This window comes from Oncorhynchus mykiss, chromosome 2 (assembly GCF_057628025.1).
Source record: "Oncorhynchus mykiss isolate SJ-2025 chromosome 2, ASM5762802v1, whole genome shotgun sequence".
Classification (NCBI taxonomy): domain Eukaryota; kingdom Metazoa; phylum Chordata; class Actinopteri; order Salmoniformes; family Salmonidae; genus Oncorhynchus; species Oncorhynchus mykiss.
The window spans coordinates 31,118,497-31,139,023 of record NC_143023.1 but is presented as its reverse complement, the minus strand read 5'-3'; the positions used below and the strand labels follow the sequence as shown (position 1 = coordinate 31,139,023).

The following is a 20,527-nucleotide window of genomic DNA, read 5'->3' as shown; positions in this document are numbered from 1 at the left end:
GAATTAGCATCTCTGTTTTGTCTTAGTTTTCAAGTTTAAAAAAATGCCGCCATCCACTTCCTTACGTCTGAAACACAGGCTTCCAGGATAGGCAATTTGGGGGCTTTACCATGTTCAGAGAAGAACTGATATCTTTCCGACAGATAAGATCTAAACCAGGCAAGAACTTGACAGTGTAGACCAATTAGGGTTTCTAACCCTAACCTTAACCCTTTTAGCTAACCCTAACCTTAACCCTTTAACCTAACTCCTAACCTTAACCCTAACAACTTTAGCATTTTAGGAACTTTTCAACAACTTACTACTGTTTAGCTACTTTAGAATTAGGCCTAATGCAAAATTTCATAGATTTGACTGAGATTTGACTTAGTGTAAGGAAATCAGTCAATTTAAATAGATTCATTAGGCCTTAATCTATGAATGTCACATGACTGGTATAACAGATATGCATATGTTATTCTAGTTACAGATACCCAGTCTCAGATACCTTTAAAAAAAATTAGGGGCGTGGATCAGAAAACCAGTCAGTATCTAGTGTGACCACCATTTGCCTCATGCACATATCCTTTGCGTATAGTTGATCAGGCCGTTGATTGTGGACTGTGGAATGTTGTCCCACTCCTCTTCAAAGGCCGTGTGAGGTTACTGGATATTGGTGGAAAGTGAAACACGTTGTGGTACAAAACGACCCAGAGCATCCCAAACATGCTCAATGGGTGACATGTCTGGTGAGTATTCAGGCAAGATTCCAGGAATTGTGCACAGATCCTTTCGACATGGGGCCGTGCATTATGATACTGAGACATGAGATGATGGCGATAGATGAATAGCACGACAATGGGCATCAGGATCTCGTCACGGCATCTCTGTGCATTTAAATTGCCATCAATAAAATGCAATTGTGTTTGTTGTCCATAGCTTATGCCTCCCCATACCATAACCCCACCGCCACTATGGGGCACTCTGTTCACAGATGGAACACTGTTACATTGATGCTGTTGATCCAGATCACTGGTTGCTGCGGAAAAAGAGGAGGTCAAAAGGGGGGGGTGAAATGGCTAGCTAGTTAGTGGGGTGCGCGCTAATAGCATTTCAATCGGTGACGTCATTTTCTCTGAGACCTTGAAGTAGTTGTTTCACTTGCCCTGCAAGGGCAGCGGCTTTTGTGGAGCAATAGGTAACGATGCTTCGAGGGTGACTGTTGTCAATGTGTGCAGAGGGTCCCTGGTTCGATCCCATTTAGGGGCGAGGAGAGGGACAGATGGAATACAGTTACAGGTCTGCTGTTATGAGGCCGGTTGATCGCACAACCAAATTCTCTAAAAAGACGTTGTAGGCGGCTTAATGGTAGAGACATTCAGTTATCTGGCACTAGCTCTGGTGGACATTCCTGCAGTCAGCATGCCAATTGCATGCTCCCTCAAAACTTGAGACATCTGTGGCATTTTGTTGTGTAACAAAACTGCACATTTTAGAGTGGCCCTTTATTGTCCCCAGCACAAGGTGCACCTGTGTAATGATCATGCTGTTTAATCTGTTTTTTGATATGTCACACCTGTCAGGGGGATGAATTATCTTGGCAACAAAGAAATGCTCACTAACAAGGATGTAAACACATCTGTGCCCACAATTTGAGAGAAGTAAGCTTTTTGTGCATATATAACATTTCTGGGATATTTATTTCAGCTCATGAAACATGGGACCAACACTTTACATGTTGCGTTTATATTTATGTTCAGTATACTTAGTATGTTAGCTAACTCTTCCCCTAACCTTAACCTTTTTAGCTAACCCTAACCCTAAACTTAACCTTTTAACCTAACTCCTAACCTTTTAACTCTAACCCGAACCCAGCTAATATTAGCCAGCTAACCAACGTGAACATCTAGCAACCCAAAGGTTGAGTGTTCAAATCTCACCACAGACAACTTTAGCATCTTAGCTACTTTTTAGCTACACTACATTACCAAAGGGATGTGGACACCTGCTCGTCGAACATCTCATTCCAAAATCATAGGCATGAATATGGAGTTGGTTCCCCCTTAGCTGCTATAACAACTTGCACTCTTCTGGGAAGGCAAAACCACTAGATGTTGGAACATTGCTGTTGAGAGCCGGGGACTTGCTTCCATACAGGCACAAGTGCATTAGTGATGTTGGGCACTGATGTTGGGCAATTAGGCCTGGCTCGTAGTCTGCATTCCATTTCATCCCAAAGGGTTTCGATGGGGTTGAGGTCAGTGCTCTGTGCAGGCCAGTCAAGTTCTTCCACGACAAACCATTCCTGTATGGCACTCGCTTTGTGCAGTGGTATTGTCATGCTGAAACAGGAAAAGGCCTTCTCCAAACTGTTGCCACAAAATTGGAACACAGAAAAGTCTGGAATGTAATTGTATGCTGTAGCGTTAAGATTTCCCTTCACTGGAACTAAGGGGCTTAACCCGGACCATGAAAAACATTCCCAGACCATTACTCCTCCTCCACCAAACTTTACAGTTGGACCTACGCATTCAGGCAGTTAGGTTCTCTTGGCATCCACCAAAACCCAAATTTGTCCCTCGGACTGCCAGATGGCGAAATGTGATTCATCACTCCAGAGTCCAATGGCGGCAAGCTTTACACCACTCCAGCCATCGCTTGGCATTGCACATGGTGATCTTAGGCTTGTGTGCGGCTGCTCGGCCATGGAAACCCATTTCATGAAGCTTCCGTCCAACAGTTCTTGTGCTGACATTGTTTCCAGAGGCAGTTTGGAACTCAGTAGTGACTGTTGCAAGCGAGGACCAGTGGCAATTTTAGCATGTAAGTCTTGGTGGGGCAAAAAAAACAAGTAGCATGCATGCCAGCAAGCCACTACACAGCTCTAAACAATACATTAATTGCACTATAATGGTGACAAACGGTGCCCACCAACTGTTAGGGCCTACATAAGGCCCTTAATCAGTTATGTTTATACGGGGCTACAACAAAAATGTGTACCATTGGGGGTACTCAAGGACTGGAGTTGGGAAACTCTGCTGTAGGCCTATGTCTGCATTGGCATTGCAGCCTCAAAATGAGTTCACATAGCTGATATCCTGAAAAAATAGTGACAATCAAATAAAGCTAATTGGAGAGGCATATGACTAAAATAAAAGGTCATGTTCATTTGAGAATACAACACAGAAACAGACCAATTAGAGACAGATTCCCTTCCCTTATTTATTGCAGGATTGTGATCTGTGATTAATCAACATCAACACTAGTTCACCTTGAATAATAGTTAAGTTAACAATTAAAACAAGTTTAAAACCACACTATTTCATACAATTTCAAAGTGTACTAGGAAACGAACTAATCTGTAATGGTTACATTTAAATACTGTATGTGAAATAGTATAAGAAAGCATGTAATGTAAGTACTGTAAGTATAACAGTTTCCTTGTTGCTGTGCCTGTCCTTTGCCCTCAGTCCTCCCTTGTTAATCTGCAAATGCTTCCTGTTGTTGTATCACACATCATCCCACACATTTGATCACGTACTGTATAACTCCATAAACTGGAATCACGTTTCAGTTATTTATCTTGAATGTTATTGCACCTTATCTGTTCTGAAAAATACCATGCATGTTCTGCGTGAAAAAACAAAGCAGTAAACGTCTCACTCTCTTTGAACTGGTATCTGACTGGTGTATACAGCCGCTAGTGAAAGTCTACACACTCCTCGCAGCCTTCACATTTTGCTGCATTAAATTACATCTAAAAAGAGATTAAATTAGATTTTTCCCCCTACCGATCTACACAGCCTGCTCCTCATTTTCAAAGTGAAAGAAAAAAATGATAGAACATTTTCAAAATGAAGATGCATTTATTGTGTCATTTATTGTCTTCACGCCCCAGAGTTAACACTTGGTGGGAGCACCTTTGGCAACCATTACAGTTGTGAATTATTTTGAATAAGATTCTACCAACCTCTTAAGGCAACATACTGTATATTCATTGTATTTGCCCAAATTTCTCAAGCTCAGGAAATTTGGTTGGGAATCATTGAACAGATTCACAGAACAGTCTTCTAAAACTCTGTGAAGTGGAGGTTTATGGGTATCTCGACCCAACTGGTAAGGATAAGCCCCATCCCTTAAAATTCCATTTTAATATTGTTGGAGTAAGGAATAATAAAGGTTATTATTAACTAATTCAGAGCAATCATCGACCGACTAATTAAAATGTGTAACCACGATTAGGTTGTTTCTCACAACTCTTTTTGTACTATTTTGTGCCGAAAGAACGCGGCTTTATGAGGAAAGACACCAAGTCATCAATGTGGGAATTTTTGAATGCTCAAAACACCATTAATGGAAACCTTGACAGTGATTTGGCACATGGATGCTGCCATGACCTTAAACCCCTGGTGGCAACTGGACCTGTTTAATAACTACAAAGTGTTCCACATGACCAACAGAAAGAACATGAATTATTACAGCAGACTCAATGGAGCTGAGATCCGCATCATAGATTCCCTGGATGACAACAATGACAACAACAATCCCAGGTGAACTATGGGACTTTGAGTCCAAAATAATGATATAACCTCAGATTGACTGTTTTACGCTACTCCGTACAAACAGACTTTTAGATTTACTACATCAAGAAATGTGTACCATTTTTAAACATTATTCAATGGTTCACTGTATGTTTATAAAAACATGTCACTCACTGTTGCTGCTGTTCTAAATCCGTTTCTGTGTCATCCTGCAGGTGTGCTGTTCTCTCCTCTATCCCAGCTCCCAGTGTAACAGGATGGAGGGTCGATACATCAGCGTGGTCATTCCAGGAAGAAGTGAACACCTGACCCTGTGTGAGGCGGAGGGTCACCACTGGACTGACAGATCCAGAGCATTTATTCCCATAACTTAGTCTGAAGCACAGGATACAATTTTCTGGGCTCAACATACTTAGATGTTTTATATTGTAGGTAACATTCTTTCTGTAAGATATTTTGATAGGAATATTACAGGCTATTGTCTTTTTAATTCTCAAAACCAAGTAATTAGTTAAGTCACATGCGCAAGCACACGCACACGTACTCACACATGCACGCACATATACACACACACTTGGTGATGTATAAGAGTGTGGATTGCAATTGCACCAGGACCGTAGATGTAAGGAAACATTGAACTAATTGAATAATTGACACCTACCACAAATCTAAATTAATTTAGTCATCAACTGCAGTAAAATATCTGATGTGGAATAAGTATACATGCAGTATGTTGCCTGGTTCCTGTACATGATCTTGAGATTATATGTGTAGTAATGTTAACAACTACTCTGTTACATGTTTAACACGTGTACATGTTTCCTGTTATTCCCTTCCATATCATTATATCCTGATCATTCAATTATACTGCATAGCTCCATAAATTGGAATCACGTTTTAGCTGTTTATCGCCAAGATTGCTCAGCCTTATCTATTCTGATAATAGCACGTGCTACAAATGTACATGTAGATCTAATCTAATACTAATTGGAATTGCTTTATATTCTATTGTATTTTCTGTCTTACTACAACCTTATATCAACCCTTGATTTACATAACAGTTAAAGCATACAGTTAAAGCAACAGTGTAAAGATTCAGCAGTGAATGGTATTGTAGATTTCATCAAACCTGACATTAATAACTTTTTTTTGTGGTATTGTATTTTATACAACTAAACAACTTACAGTTGAAGTCAGGAGTTTACATACACCTTAGCCAAATGCATTTAAACTCAGTTTTTCCCAATTCCTGACATTTCATCCTAGTAAACGTTCCCTGTCTTAGGTCAGTTAGGATCACCACTTTATTTTATGAATGTGAAATGTCAGAATAATAGTAGAGAGAATTATTTATTTCAGCTTTTATTTCTTTCATCACATTCCCAGTGGGTCAAAAGTTTACATACACTCAATTAGTATTTGCTAGCATTGCCTTCAACTTGTTTAACTTGGGCCAAATGTTTTGGGTAGCCTTCCACAAGCTTCCCACAATAAGTTGGGTGAATTTTGGCCCATTCCTCCTGACAGAGCTGGTGTAACTGAGTCAGGTTTGAAGGCCTCCTTGCTCGCACATGCTTTTTTAGTTCTGCCCACAAATTGTCTATAGGATTGAGGTCAGGGCTTTGTGATTACCACTCCAATACCTTGACTTTGTTGTCCTTAAGCCATTTTGCCACAACTTTGGAAATATGCTTGGGGTCATTGTCCATTTGGAAGACCCATTTGCGACCAAGCTTTAACTTCCTGACTGATGTATTGAGATGTTGCTTCAATATATCCACGTAATTTTCCTGCCTCATGATGCCATGTATTTTGTGAAGTGCAACAGTCCCTCCTGCAGCAAAGCACCCCACAACATGATGCTGCCAACCCCATGCTTCACGGTTGGGATGGTGTTCTTCAGCTTGCAAGCAGCCCCCTTTTTCCTCCAAACATAATGATGGTCATTATGGCCAAACAGTTCTATTTTTGTTTCATCAGACCAGAGGACATTTCTCCAAAAAGTATGATCTTTGTTCCCATGTGCAGTTGCAAACCGTAATCTGGCGGTTTTGGAGCAGTGGCTTCTTCCTTGCTGAGCGGCCTTTCAGGTTATGTCGATATTGGACTTGTTTAACTGTGGATATAGATACTTTTGTACCTGTTTCCTCCAGCATCTTCACAAGGTCCTTTGATGTTGTTTTGTCATTGATTCACACTTTTCGCACCAAAGTACATTCATCTCTAAGAAACAGAATGCGTCTCCTTCCTCAGTGGTATGACAGCTGCGTGGTCCCATGGTGTTGATACTTGCGAAATTGTTTGTACAGATGAACGTGGTCCCTTCAGGCGTTTGAAAATTGCTCCCAAGGATGAACCAGAGTTGTGGAGCTCTACAATTTTTTTCTGAGGTCTTGACTGAGTTCTTTTGATTTTCTCATGATGTCAAGCAAAGTGGCACTGAGTTTGAAGGTAGGCCTTGAAATACATCCACAGGTACACCTCCAATTGACTCAAATTATGTCAATTAGCCCATCAGAAGCTTCTAAAGCCATGACATCATTTTATGGAATTTTCTAAGCTGTTTAAAGGCACAGTCAACTTAGTGTATGTAAACTTCTGACCCACTGGAATTGTGATACAGTGAATGATAAGTGAAATAATCTGTCTGTAAACAATTTTTGGAAAAATTAGTTGTGTCATGCACAAAGTAGATGTCCTAACCGACTTGCCAAAACTACAGTTTGTTAACAAGAAATTTGTAGAGTGGTTGAAAAACGAGTTTTAATGACTCCAACCTAAATTAATGTAAACTCCCGACTTCAACTGTATCTATGAGGAAAGTCTATTTGCTCTTTTGTTTTACTGTACATACCTACAAAAATATAAAACAGGGAGCACTTCTTTGTAAAGAATATAAATGGCATCAGAGAACAAATGTATGCTTATGCTGGTGTAATATGGGTCTGTTTATATGCTACTGCAATGTGAGCCATGTGTTTGAGCCCAACCTGCTCTCAGAACATTTCATATCATTCTGTACGTAAATTTGAGACCTTCCATTTAGTTCACTTGGTTTGTTTTAACTTGTGGATGTCCATGAACCATTTCGTATGATATGTTACGAATTACAATTCAAATTATTTGTTACGAATTTGCCAAACTTACGATATGTTAGAAATTTGCAAAAGGTAATATATATTATGACTTTGCAAGCTGTACTACATGTTACGAATTTCAAAACGTAGTTACAAATTTCAAAATGCACTATATGTTACAAATTGTCTTACCTTATGTGTTATGAATTCTAGCTAGGTTGCTAGGTGGCTAACGTTAGCTAGCTGGCTAACGTTAGCTAGGTTAGGAGTTAGAGTTAAGGTTAGGGTTAAGTTTGGAGTTAAGTTAAAGGGTTAATGTTAGGGCTAGGGGAAGGGTTAGTTGAAGGGTCTCATATTTAAATTACTGTGCTACGTCTACTCTAAGAGAACAGGCTGCTGAGCAATGTTGTTCCACTGAATCCAGCCAGGTCACCCGTGATACAAGTCAGTATTCAACGTTTTATTTATTGTATTTTATTTAACCTTTATTTAACTAGGCAAGTCAATTAAGAGCAAATTCTTATTTACAATGACAGCCTACCAAAAGGCAAAAGGCCCCCTGTGGGGACGGGGGCTGGGATTAAAAATAAATAAATAAAATAACAATATACGACAAAATACACATCACGACAAGAGAGACAACACTACATAAAGACAGACCTAAGACAACACCATAGCATGGCAGAAAAACATGATAACACAGCATGGTAGCAACACAACAAGGCAGCATTACAACATGGTAGTAGCACAAAACATGGTACAAACATTATTGGGCACAGACAACAGCACAAAGGGCAAGAAGGCAGAGACAACAATACATCACACAAAGCAGCCACAACTGTCAGTAAGAGTGTCCATGATTGAGTCTTTGAATGAAGTACAGGCACATTGCAGATTCAGACAACGTTCATCCATGTCTAAGGACATCGGGAGATAATGTGGACACCGACCACTAGGAGCAGCAGTGAGCGCTGTTACCTTCAATTAGCGTTCAGTTGTGCTAGGGAAAGGTGGATAGAGATGGCAGATAGGCATAAGCATCTGCCTCTAATTGGCCAAAGGTTGCAAGTTGAAATCCAGTGAGAGAAAGCTGTTTTTGAGCTTTATGTGTGAAGCCTATCCCAAACCTTAACCCTTACTTGAACCATTCTGAGTTAATGACTAACCTTAAGATTTTGGAGCTAATGCCTAAACTTTACCCTATCCTTAAACATTCTGAGTTAATGCCTAAATTTAGCCTTAAACACTTAAAAATGTTATGTTTGCAACAACTTAAAAATGTGATGTTTGAGAAACATGGATGAACGTCTAATTTTGACGTGAGACTGTGAAAGTTAGTTGTCTGAATCTGCAATGTGCCTGAACCTCTGTATATCTTGCCACAATATCAGTACATTGGCTTGTTATGTTTCCACTCCAGGAGGATGAGACAGGCCATGTTCTTTCTCTTGCTGGCTCTTCTAGTAACACCATCTGGTGCCATTGTTCCAAGTAAACACTTCCTTTTGTTGTTATCTCTAGATATATGATGCCCTTTAGATTGGCAGGTCTTGTTGTCATTTATACAATTATAACCACACATTATTCTGTCTCATGTGCACCATTAAAATGCTCCCCTGCAGTCAAACAATTTTATCCTCCTGCAGAAAATCTTGCCTTGTGGGGAAAAGCTACACAGTCAGACCTTGTCGATAACCCATATAACGGTTGGAGTCATGCCTCTAATGCCATTGACGGGAACCGCGATTCACATTTTTATCATGGGTCTTGCACTCACACTGACAGTCAGACTAACCCCTGGTGGAGAGTGGACCTGCTTGATACCTACAGTGCCTTGCGAAAGTATTCGGCCCCCTTGAACTTTGCGACCTTTTGCAACATTTCAGGCTTCAAACATAAAGATATAAAACTGTATTTTTTTGTGAAGAATCAACAACAAGTGGGACACAATCATGAAGTGGAACGACATTTATTGGATATTTCAAACTTTTTTAACAAATCAAAAACTGAAAAATTGGGCGTGCCCAATTATTCAGTCTCTTTACTTTCAGTGCAGCAAACTCTCTCCAGAAGTTCAGTGAGGATCTCTGAATGATCCAATGTTGACCTAAATGACTAATGATGATAAATACAATCCAAGTCTCCGTATAAATGCACCTGCACTGTGATAGTCTCAGAGGTCCGTTAAAAGCGCAGAGAGCATCATGAAGAACAAGGAACACACCAGGCAGGTCCGAGATACTGTTGTGAAGAAGTTTAAAGCCGGATTTGGATACAAAAAGATTTCCCAAGCTTTAAACATCCCAAGGAGCACTGTGCAAGCGATAATATTGAAATGGAAGGAGTATCAGACCACTGCAAATCTACCAAGACCTGGCCGTCCCTCTAAACTTTCAGCTCATACAAGGAGAAGACTGATCAGAGATGCAGCCAAGAGGCCCATGATCACTCTGGATGAACTGCAGAGATCTACAGCTGAGGTGGGAGACTCTGTCCATAGGACAACAATCAGTTGTATATTGCACAAATCTGGCCTTTATGGAAGAGTGGCAAGAAGAAAGCCATTTCTTAAAGATATCCATAAAAAGTGTTGTTTAAAGTTTGCCACAAGCCACCTGGGAGACACACCAAACATGTGGAAGAAGGTGCTCTGGTCAGATGAAACCAAAATTGAACTTTTTGGCAACAATGCAAAACGTTATGTTTGGCGTAAAAGCAACACAACTGAACACACCATCCCCACTGTCAAACATGGTGGTGGCAGCATCATGGTTTGGGCCTGCTTTTCTTCAGCAGGGACAGGGAAGATGGTTAAAATTGATGGGAAGATGGATGGAGCCAAATACAGGACCATTCTGGAAGAAAACCTGATGGAGTCTGCAAAAGACCTGAGACTGGGACGGAGATTTGTCTTCCAACAAGACAATGATCCAAAACATAAAGCAAAATCTACAATGGAATGGTTCAAAAATAAACATATCCAGGTGTTAGAATGGCCAAGTCAAAGTCCAGACCTGAATCCAATCGAGAATCTGTGGAAAGAACTGAAAACTGCTGTTCACAAATGCTCTCCATCCAACCTCACTGAGCTCGAGCTGTTTTGCAAGGAGGAATGGGAAAAAAATTCAGTCTCTCGATGTGCAAAACTGATAGAGACATACCCCAAGCGACTTACAGCTGTAATCGCAGCAAAAGGTGGCGCTACAAAGTATTAACTTAAGGGGGCTGAATAATTTTGCACGCCCAATTTTTCAGTTTTTGATCTGTTAAAAAAGTTTGAAATATCAAATAAATGTCGTTCCACTTCATGATTGTGTCCCACTTGTTGTTGATTCTTCACAAAAAAATACAGTTTTATATCTTTATGTTTGAAGCCTGAAATGTGGCAAAAGGTTGCAAAGTTCAAGGGGGCCGAATACTTTCGCAAGGCACTGTACATAGTCACCTCCGTCACCATCACCAACAGAGGGGACTGCTGCCACACAAATATCAACGGTGCTAAATTCGTAATTGGGAAATCCTTACAGGATAATGGCATTCACAACACACTGTAAGATCACAAATACTTTCATTTTTTTTTTAAAATTCAAATATTATTGCAATTGTAGATAAAACTCACTCTCACTCATTCTCTCTCACTTTCTTCTAGAGCTGGGGTGATTACCTCCATTCCAGCAGGTAGATCTCTCACTCTGAGTTGGAACAAAGGTATTGAAGGACGTTATGTGGCTGTGGTTCTACCAAAGACGAGCACTCTAGTACTCTGTGAAGTGGAGGTTTATGGGTACCTCGCCCCAACTGGTAAGGATAAGTAAGACTATCACTCTTATAGGTTATTATTATCATTACCAGTAATCAATATTCAGAGCATTAGTTTAACATCTACTTGGAAATATAGAAAACTTTGGTAACATTTGCCTGGTGGCACCTATAGACATGCTGAAATCCCTACAACTATTTTGCCCTGCGCTATCCAGGAAAGAATGTGGCTCTACGGGGAAAAGCCACCCAGTCGTCATTGCATGGGTTTGGGTTTGCTTACAATGCCATTGATGGGAACCGTGACAATGCTATGGAACATGGCTCCTGCACTCACACTTCTGGTGACCTTAACCCCTGGTGGCGATTGGACCTGCTTAATACCTACAAAGTGTTCTCCATCACCATCACCAACAGAAATAATCTTTCTTATTCCAGCAGACTGAATGGTGCTGAGATCCGTATTGGAGACTCCTTGGACGACAACAATGGCAACAACAATCCCAGGTAAATCTCGGAAACCCAGAACTAAAATCTTGCGTAATTGTGTTAGATGCTCAATTAGGTTTTATTAAGAGGAGATTTATGGAAATATATTCTGGTTAGACTAGAAAAGGACTAAAACCCCCCTAATCGGAAAGCCTCAACCTAGCCTCCCCACTTCCGAAAACTTTTAGCTTGAAATAATGTTTTGAAATCATCGCTTGAAATCCCCCCACCACCTTAACCCAATCCTGATACGTCCAAATAAACAGTGACAGAAAACCAAAGCACCAGAAATACCGTTGGTCGTTAGTTGTCATATCCTGGACTCTTATGACAGACATCACAATACCTTATGTCACGTAGTCTGTTCGCGAGATGGTTAATCCCAGGTGAACTATGTGACTATCAGTCCATACTAACGATATAACCTCGGACTGTTTCACGTTACTCTGTGCACACTGACTTTTAGATTTACTACATCAAGTAATGTGCACAGTTGTCAATATCATTGAATGGCTCACTGTAGGCGCTGTGTAAAATGTGTCACTTTGTTACTGCTGTACTAAATCCGTTTCTACTTCATCCTGCAGGTGTGCTGTGATCTCCGCTTATCCAGCACCTTCAAGTGTAACGTGGTCATTCCAGGAAGGAAGGAGTACCTGACCCTGTGTGAGGTGGAGGTCTATGGGTCACCACTGGACTGACAGATCCAGAACATTTATTCCTAAAACTGAACGTGAAGCGCAGGACACACTGTTTTGTGGGCTTAATATGCTTAGATAACTTATATGTAGGTAACATTCTCTCTGTAAGGAAAAGCCATGTTGAAATTCATTTAACAGTTTAGCTTTATAATTTCACATGGTAAATATAGGTATATTGAGTACATTCATTTAGATCTGTTTTATTGTAACTGTACATACTGTAACGGCTCCTAACATTGTACTGTATTGTATGTTAATGTATTTGGAGGAGATAAAGGGTAACACAACACGTACGGTTCAGAGTAATTTCTTAATGTCATCTAGAAAGCAATGATCAAATATATTTTGATAGGAATATTATGGCCTGTGATATGTCTATTCACGTGGGTTTCATGAACACGTCAGTAGCTATAACAATTAAATAATGATGAGACGGGAGATGGGAATCAATTCAACCATTTATCTAGAATGTGCACATCTCATACAATGCAATACCCATGATACTCTGTGCATACAATTATGGAAAGTAGGTGCTACAAAAGGTATAACCATAGTTGATAACAATGTCTTTAAGAATTCTCAAAACCAAGTTGTTGCTGCACGTGCACAAGCTCACGCACACATACACACGCGCACTTGGTTATGTCACATTGTGGATTGCAATTGCACCAGGTCCACAGATGTAAGGAAAGTTGCATTTCTTGAACCTTATCTAGGCTGATTACACAACGTGTGGCACATTTTAAAGTACAGATACCCCCCAAAACTACTTAAGTAGTACATGAAAGTATTTTACTTAAGTACTTTGCACCACTGAATATTAACACTGACTGTGTTAAAAATGAAGATTTGTCAATATTAATATATATATTTATTTTTAATTTTTTTTTTACCTTTATTTAACTAGACAAGTCAGTTAAGAACAAATTCTTATTTACAATGATGGCCTACACCGGCCAAATCCGGTGCGCCACTCGGGATGGGTATACAGATGCATGCATTCAAAAGTCACCACTGAGTGGTGCAGCTGAGAAAATAAATGATCCACTCCACTAGTCTGTTTTTGCCTCTATTAACAGGAATCAAGGTAAGACCCAAATGCAGACTGTGTGAAGTAACAATGTTTATTATAATCACAGGGGCAAGCAAACGACAGGTCAAGGCAGACAGGGGTCGATAATCCAGAGCAGAGGCCAATGTACCAGACGGCAGGCCGGCTCAGGGTCAGAGACAAGAAAAAGAGCGACTTGTGGGGAAAATAAGGCGCTGAGACAAACCACTGGTAGGCTTGAAAAAACAAGATGAACTGACAACAGACAGACAGAAAACACAGGTATAAGTACACAGGGGATAATGGGGAAGATGGGCGACACCTGGAGGGGGTGGAGACAAGCACAAGGACAGGTGAAACTGATCAGGGCGTGAGATCTATTCTGTAGATTACCACTGTGATATGCTGATTTAGTTTTTCATCATATTACATTTTGTTCCCTTACCACAACCACAGTGATAACCTTAGCTTTTATGAAAATAAAAAGAGATTTATGGAAAATGTTGTCACACAAAAGGGTCAACTTTGTATTTCTAAATGTTTTACCCAGTTATCACTGCACACACTTCTGGTTTTCTGAACCTGGAAGCTGCTACCTGTGAGGAAAGCTTATAAGTTCATAGCAGGTTTCTAAAATGTTATATGACACAATGTATTTGTATTTACTTATTACAACATCAATGTGGGTTTGATGGAATTGAATACTGTGTCTGTATATGAGCTGCACTGTCAGGGCCCAGGGGCATATTTTAAAAATCATTACATAGGTTATTGTTAGATGATTGCAAACAAACTTCCTGCTTGGCATCACCCTGCAAGAAAGTTTGTCACATTAATAATATACGATAGCTGCAGCACAGGCATTTTGAAAAGTAACTTTTGAATGCATGCATCTGTATACCAATTATCTTGTTACAGTATCTATACTCTCTATTGTGTGTTTCCAGTCCAGGATGACGAGACAGGCCGCAGTCTTCCTCTTGCTGGCTCTTCTAGGAATGCCTACTGGTGCCATTGTTCCAAGCAAATACGTTCTCTAGTTATTTTTTGAGATACAGTATGATGCACTTTAGATTGACAAAGGCCTGTCATTGTCAAAGTAAGAGACATATCAGTTCACAAGTAGCCAAGAGTACAGTGGCCTCTCACGCCCTGACCATAGAGAGCCATTGTTTCTCTATGGTGTAGTAGGTCAGGGCGTGACTCTAGTATATCTATGTCTATGTTGTGTTCTAGTTTCTTTTTCTATGTTGGTGTTTTGAATGATTCCCAATTAGAGGCAGCTGGTAATCGTTGTCTCTAATTGGGGATCACATTTAGGTAGTTATTTTTCCCACCTGTGTTTGTGGGATCTTGTTTATGTGTAGTTGCATGTGAACACTCAATTGTCTTCATGTTTCGGTCATTCTTTATTGTGTTTGTGCGTTTCACTAAATAAACATGTGGAAACCATATCACGCTGCACCTTGGTCCGATAATTCTTACGACGAACGTGACAGGGCCGTATGTATCAATCTTTTCAGTGTAGGAGTGCTGGTCTAAGATCAGGTTCCCACTGTCCATGTAATCGTAATCATTTTGATCTAAAAGGACGGATTATAAATCAGCACTCCTACTCTGAGCAGGTGTCACTGGTGTCAGCATAGATAGCATATGAACACGCCATGAGCAACGGCAAAATGTGTAGAATAGCAGGAAATTAGCTTTAAAACTGCAAGATTTTCTTTCATACTAATGGCAAAATGTGTAGAATTGTAGGAAATTAGCTTTAAAATTGCAATGTTTTTTCATGACAAAATGTGTACCCATAACACGATGCAGCCAACACTATGCTGGAATATTTGGAGAGTGGTACTGTGTTGTATTGGATTTTGCCCCAAACATAACACTTTGTATTCAGGACAGAAAGTTAATTACTTTGCCACATTTTTCACAGTGTTATTTACTGCCTTGATGCAAACAGGATGAATGGAATTTATGTTGGATTTTTAAAATTCTGTACAGGCATCCTTCTTTTCACTCTGTCAATTAGGTTCGTATTGTGGAGTAACTACAATGTTGTTGATCCATTCTCAGTTTTCTCCTATCATAGCCATTCAACTCTGTCACTGTTTTAAAGTCACCATTGGCCTCATGGTGAAATCCCTGAGCGGTATCCTTCCCCTTTGGCAACTGAGTTAGGAAGGACACCTGTATCTTTGTAGCGACTGGGTGTATTGATACATCATCCAAAGTGTAATTAATAACTTCACCATGCTCAAAATGATGTTGTTTTTTTTTTACCAATCTACCAATAGGTGCCCTTGTTTGCCAGTCTTTGTAAAACCTCCCTGGTCTTTGTGGTTGAATCTGTGTTTGAAATTCACTGCTCGACTGAGGGACCTTACAGATAATTGTATGTGTGGGGTGCAGAGTTAAGGTAGTCCTTCAAAATCATGTTGAACACTATTAATGATGAATGATAAGAGTCCATCTGCGCTCTTTTAAGGTCTGCACTACTGAATAGTGTCTGTTCCAGGTGTGTAGTAGTCAAAATAAGAATCTTGGAGGAGATGGAGTCCCACACACGGTCGAAAAAATGAATACATCCAAAACTGAGGCTTGAGTGCAAAATTAAGATGTTTATTAGAACACTACGGTGTCCAAAAAAATCATAATGCAAGAAAGTGCATAAATAAAAGGTGAAAACAAAATCGTTGGCACACACACCTGGTTTCTATTACAATTATAATTACACATGTCACATGATCAAGAAAACATATCAGAAAATCTATAAATCAGTACCTACTACAGTAGAATGCATGATCTACATTATATATAAATATAAGTGGAAAGAGAGATATCATCAATTATCACTTTTACATATACCATGTGAACATTTCCTCAGAATAAATAACACAGGATTGTAAGACTATATAATGGGTGATTTAGGGTAATTGGGTGTATCCCTAATTTACTCAAGTGTTTCCATTATTTTGGCGGTTATCTATACAAAACACCTTCATGAAACCAGTCATAACAGCTTTATAAGTGATGCAGTGTCCTTCATTACAACAGTCATAACACATTTATTCAACATAATTCGTAAGACATTTTCTGAATAAAAGACCCCTCGAATATCTCTTTATTCATCAGTTCACGGAAATTAATATTTCTACTGTAACAGTACCCAACCCCCTGACACACTATTCACAGAATATTCTGGAAGCACCGGGTAAGCCTCAGAGCATTGCCCAGGTAGCAGTGAAGGGGTTTATATGCCTTGCTCAAGGCCATAATGACAGCAAGGCAATTGTGTGTCAAAATCAACTCCTGGAGCATGTGTCTAATGATTTCTGTTATTACTTTGTTAAACACCTAGACAACCAGGTGAGTGGAGTTCCTAACTAATCAATTATTTTAATTGATTAATGAAGGAAGGCCCCAAAACCCGCAGACACTCTGCCCTCCAGGAATTGGGTTTAACACCCCTGCTTTAGGGGTTGCAGTCAGACCTGGGTGTAAATAGTACATGTCAAATGATTGAGCTTGCCTGGCACAGTGGAACCATTGGAATAGTCCCAAAAGTGCAAACCCTGAAAGATTTCAAATGCTATTTGATCTCAGGTCTGGAAGGCACCAGAGCAATTGATGTTATTGTAATGTGTTGAGTAACCTTGACCAAGACATGAGAACTTGCATTAGCTCCACAAGCTAATGCCCTGGAATTGTGGTGTGCAGGACTAACCCAGTCAGTAATATCAACAACCATCCAGCTCACTCCCACTAGATTTTTCTACTAAAATAACTTGTAATGAAAATGTCTATATTTTTAAGGTTCTTGATGTTGAATAAATGTGTTATGAAGGTTGTTATGAATGAAACTGCAACATTGACGAAAGGGTCATGAACGGTTTCATGAAGGTGTTATGAATGCATTATGTATACCACCTTCATATAAAGTGTTACCGTTACTATACAGTGTTGCACAGATATTTCTGAACAGGAATGAATGTGGTGATGACAGGAAAGGCCACCCAGTCATCATGGTATGGGTGTTGGGTTTGCTAACAATGCCTTCGATGGGAACCGAAATGGTTTTCATGGCGATGGTTCCTGCACCCACACCAAAGCCAACTATAACCCCTGGTGTAGACTGGACCTCCTGAAGACCTACAAAGTGTTCTCTATCATCATCACTAACACAGTGGACAGTGTTCCCAACAGACTGAATTGAGCTGCGATCCGCATCGGAGACTCTCTGAACTGCAACATTGGCAACAACAATCCCAGGGGAACAAAAGTGTAAAGCCCTTTACACAGAGGGTTCTACACTGAACCTAAAAGAGTTATACCTGGAACCAATAAGCGTTCTAACTGACTCAATCTGCAACAGTCGGTAAAGTCTTAAATTGGTTAGTGCTAAAGTGTGTAATTCACATATGACAGGGTGAAAACCGTGTCATATTTTTTGGGGGGATTTATTTCACCTTTATTTAACCAGGTAGGCTAGTTGAGAACACGTTCTCATTTGCAACTGCGACCTGGCCAAGATAAAGCATAGCAGTGTGAACAGACAACAGAGTTACACATGGAGTAAACGATTAACAAGTCAATAATACAGTAGAAAAAAGGAGAGTCTACATACATTGTGTGCAAAAGGCATGAGGTGGTAGGCGAATAATTACAATTTTGCAGATTAACACTGGAGTGATAAATGATCAGATGGTCATGTACAGGTAGAGATTTTGGTGTGCAAAAGAGCAGAAAAGTAAATAAATAAAAACAGTATGGGGATGAGGTAGGTAAAAATGGGTGGGCTATTTACCGATAGACTATGTACAGCTGCAGCGATCGGTTAGCTGCTCAGATAGCAGATGTTTAAAGTTGGTGAGGGAGATAAAAGTCTCCAACTTCAGCGATTTTTGCAATTCGTTCCAATCACAGACAGCAGAGAACTGGAACGAAAGGTGGCCAAATGAGGTGTTGGCTTTAGGGATGATCAGTGAGATACACCTGCTGGAGCGCGTGTTACGGGTGGGTGATGCCATCGTGACCAGTGAACTGAGATAAGGCGGAGCTTTACCGAGCATGGACTTGTAGATGACCTGGAGCCAGTGGGTCTGGCGACGAATATGTAGCGAGGGCCAGCCGACTAGAGCATACAGGTCGCAGTGGTGAGTGGTATAAGGTGCTTTAGTGACAAAACGGATGGCACTGTGATAAACTGCATCCAGTTGAGTAGAGTGTTGTAAGCAATTTTGTAGATGACATCGCCGAAGTCGAGGATCGGTAGGATAGTCAGTTTTACTAGGGTAAGTTTGGCGGCGTGAGTGAAGGAGGCTTTGTTGCGGAATAGAAAGCCGACTCTAGATTTGATTTTCGATTGGAGATGTTTGATATGAGTCTGGAAGGAGAGTTTACAGTCTAGCCAGACACCTGGGTACTTATAGATGTCCACATATTCAAGGTCGGAACCATCCAGGGTGGTGATGCTAGTCAGGCGTGCGGGTGCAGGAAGCGAACAGTTGAAAAGCATGCATTTGGTTTTACTAGCGTTTAAGAGCAGTTGGAGGCCACGGAAGGAGTGTTGTATGGCATTGAAGCTCGTTTGGAGGTTAGATAGCACAGTGTCCAAGGACGGGCCGGAAGTATATAGAATGGTGTCGTCTGCGTAGAGGTGGATCAGGGATTCGCCCGCAGCAAGAGCAACATCATTGATATATACAGAGAAAAGAGTCGGCCCGAGAATTGAACCCTGTGGCACCCCCATAGAGACTGCCAGAGGACCAGACAGCATGCCCTCCGATTTGACACACTGAACTCTGTCTGCAAAGTAGTTGGTGAACCAGGCAAGGCAGTCATCAGAAAAACCGGGGCTACTGAGTCTGCCGATAAGAATATGGTGATTGACAGAGTCGAAAGCCTTTGCTGCAGTAACTTATCAGTATGTTTGATTGTGCAGGTGTGCTGTGATCTCTATACCTGGGGGCTTCTCCAGCACCTTCCAGTGTAACGGGATGGAGGGTCGACACGTCAACGTGGTCATTCCAGGAAGAAGTGAACACCTGACCCTGTGTGAGGTGGAGGGTCACCACTGGACTGACAGATCCAGAGCATTTATTACCAATCATGTAATCTGGAGCACAGGATACACTGTTTTCTGGACTTGAAATATTGTGTATATTGTAGGTAACATTCTCTATGTGTATGAAAAATCCATGTTTAAATTCATTGACAGGCAAGTTTTTTTATTTCACTCTGTAAATATTGTCATGTTGAGTACATTCATTTAGCTATGTTTTCTTAGAACTGTACATGCTGCAATTGCCCCTATCCTTGTGCTATTGTATGTTAATGTACTTGGAGAAGATAAAAGTGAAACACAACACGTACGTTTTAGAAGCATTTCTTTATGCGTTCTAGAAAACAATGAACAATGGTATTTTAATAGAAATATTATGGCATATGTGTTATGGGTTTCATAACCACATCTGTGTAATAATTCAATGATGAGATGGGAGGCAGGAATCAGATCAACCATTTATCTAGAACATGAACATCTCATAAAAAACATACACGCACGTGGTTATGTAATAATGTGCTTTGCAATTGCACCAGGCCCGCAGTTGTAAGGAAACATTTATTTTATCATTTTTTTTCAGAGGGGGGTGTCATGACGTTGCCCTCTTTGGGTACAGCAAGCCCCATCCCCCTCTCCTACACCCAGGCTGCTGTGCTCAGAGGTTGTACATTCCTGGAGGAGATTATCTCCTCATGGCCACAGTATAGAGACAGAGTGAATTTTCATAGAGAACAAAGGAATTTCTTCCAACTCACAGAACTTGAGGTCCGAACAACATTTATGTTCCGTAGAAGGTTTAAAAGATCGGTGAAGAATCCAGCTACGAACTGGTCCGGTTGGTACAATTTGGTGAAACTCATGGGAGA

The 20,527-nt window shown here is 40.5% G+C and overlaps 1 protein-coding gene across 1 annotated transcript; it reads left to right on the top strand.

Annotated features, from left to right (window-relative positions):
- The first annotated feature begins 4,359 nt into the window (after positions 1–4,359).
- LOC110534740 (uncharacterized) lies at positions 4,360–19,749 on the top strand. The gene is made up of 7 exons (XM_090215038.1): positions 4,360–4,529; positions 4,762–4,847; positions 9,220–9,426; positions 11,039–11,147; positions 11,247–11,398; positions 11,575–11,863; positions 19,542–19,749. The coding sequence occupies exons 1-7, from the start codon at positions 4,360–4,362 to the stop codon at positions 19,747–19,749; spliced, it is 1,221 nt and encodes a 406-aa protein (XP_090071164.1).
- Positions 19,750–20,527: the final 778 nt, after the last annotated feature.

Coding starts and splice junctions, on each gene's coding strand:
- LOC110534740 (XM_090215038.1), top strand. CDS start 4,360: ATGGATGCTGCCATGACCTTAAACCCCTGGTGGCAACTGGACCTGTTT. Junction 4,530..4,761: donor AATGACAACAACAATCCCAG/GTGAACTATGGG, acceptor CCTCTATCCCAG/CTCCCAGTGTAACAGGATGG. Junction 11,399..11,574: donor TGGGTACCTCGCCCCAACTG/GTAAGGATAAGT, acceptor TGCGCTATCCAG/GAAAGAATGTGGCTCTACGG.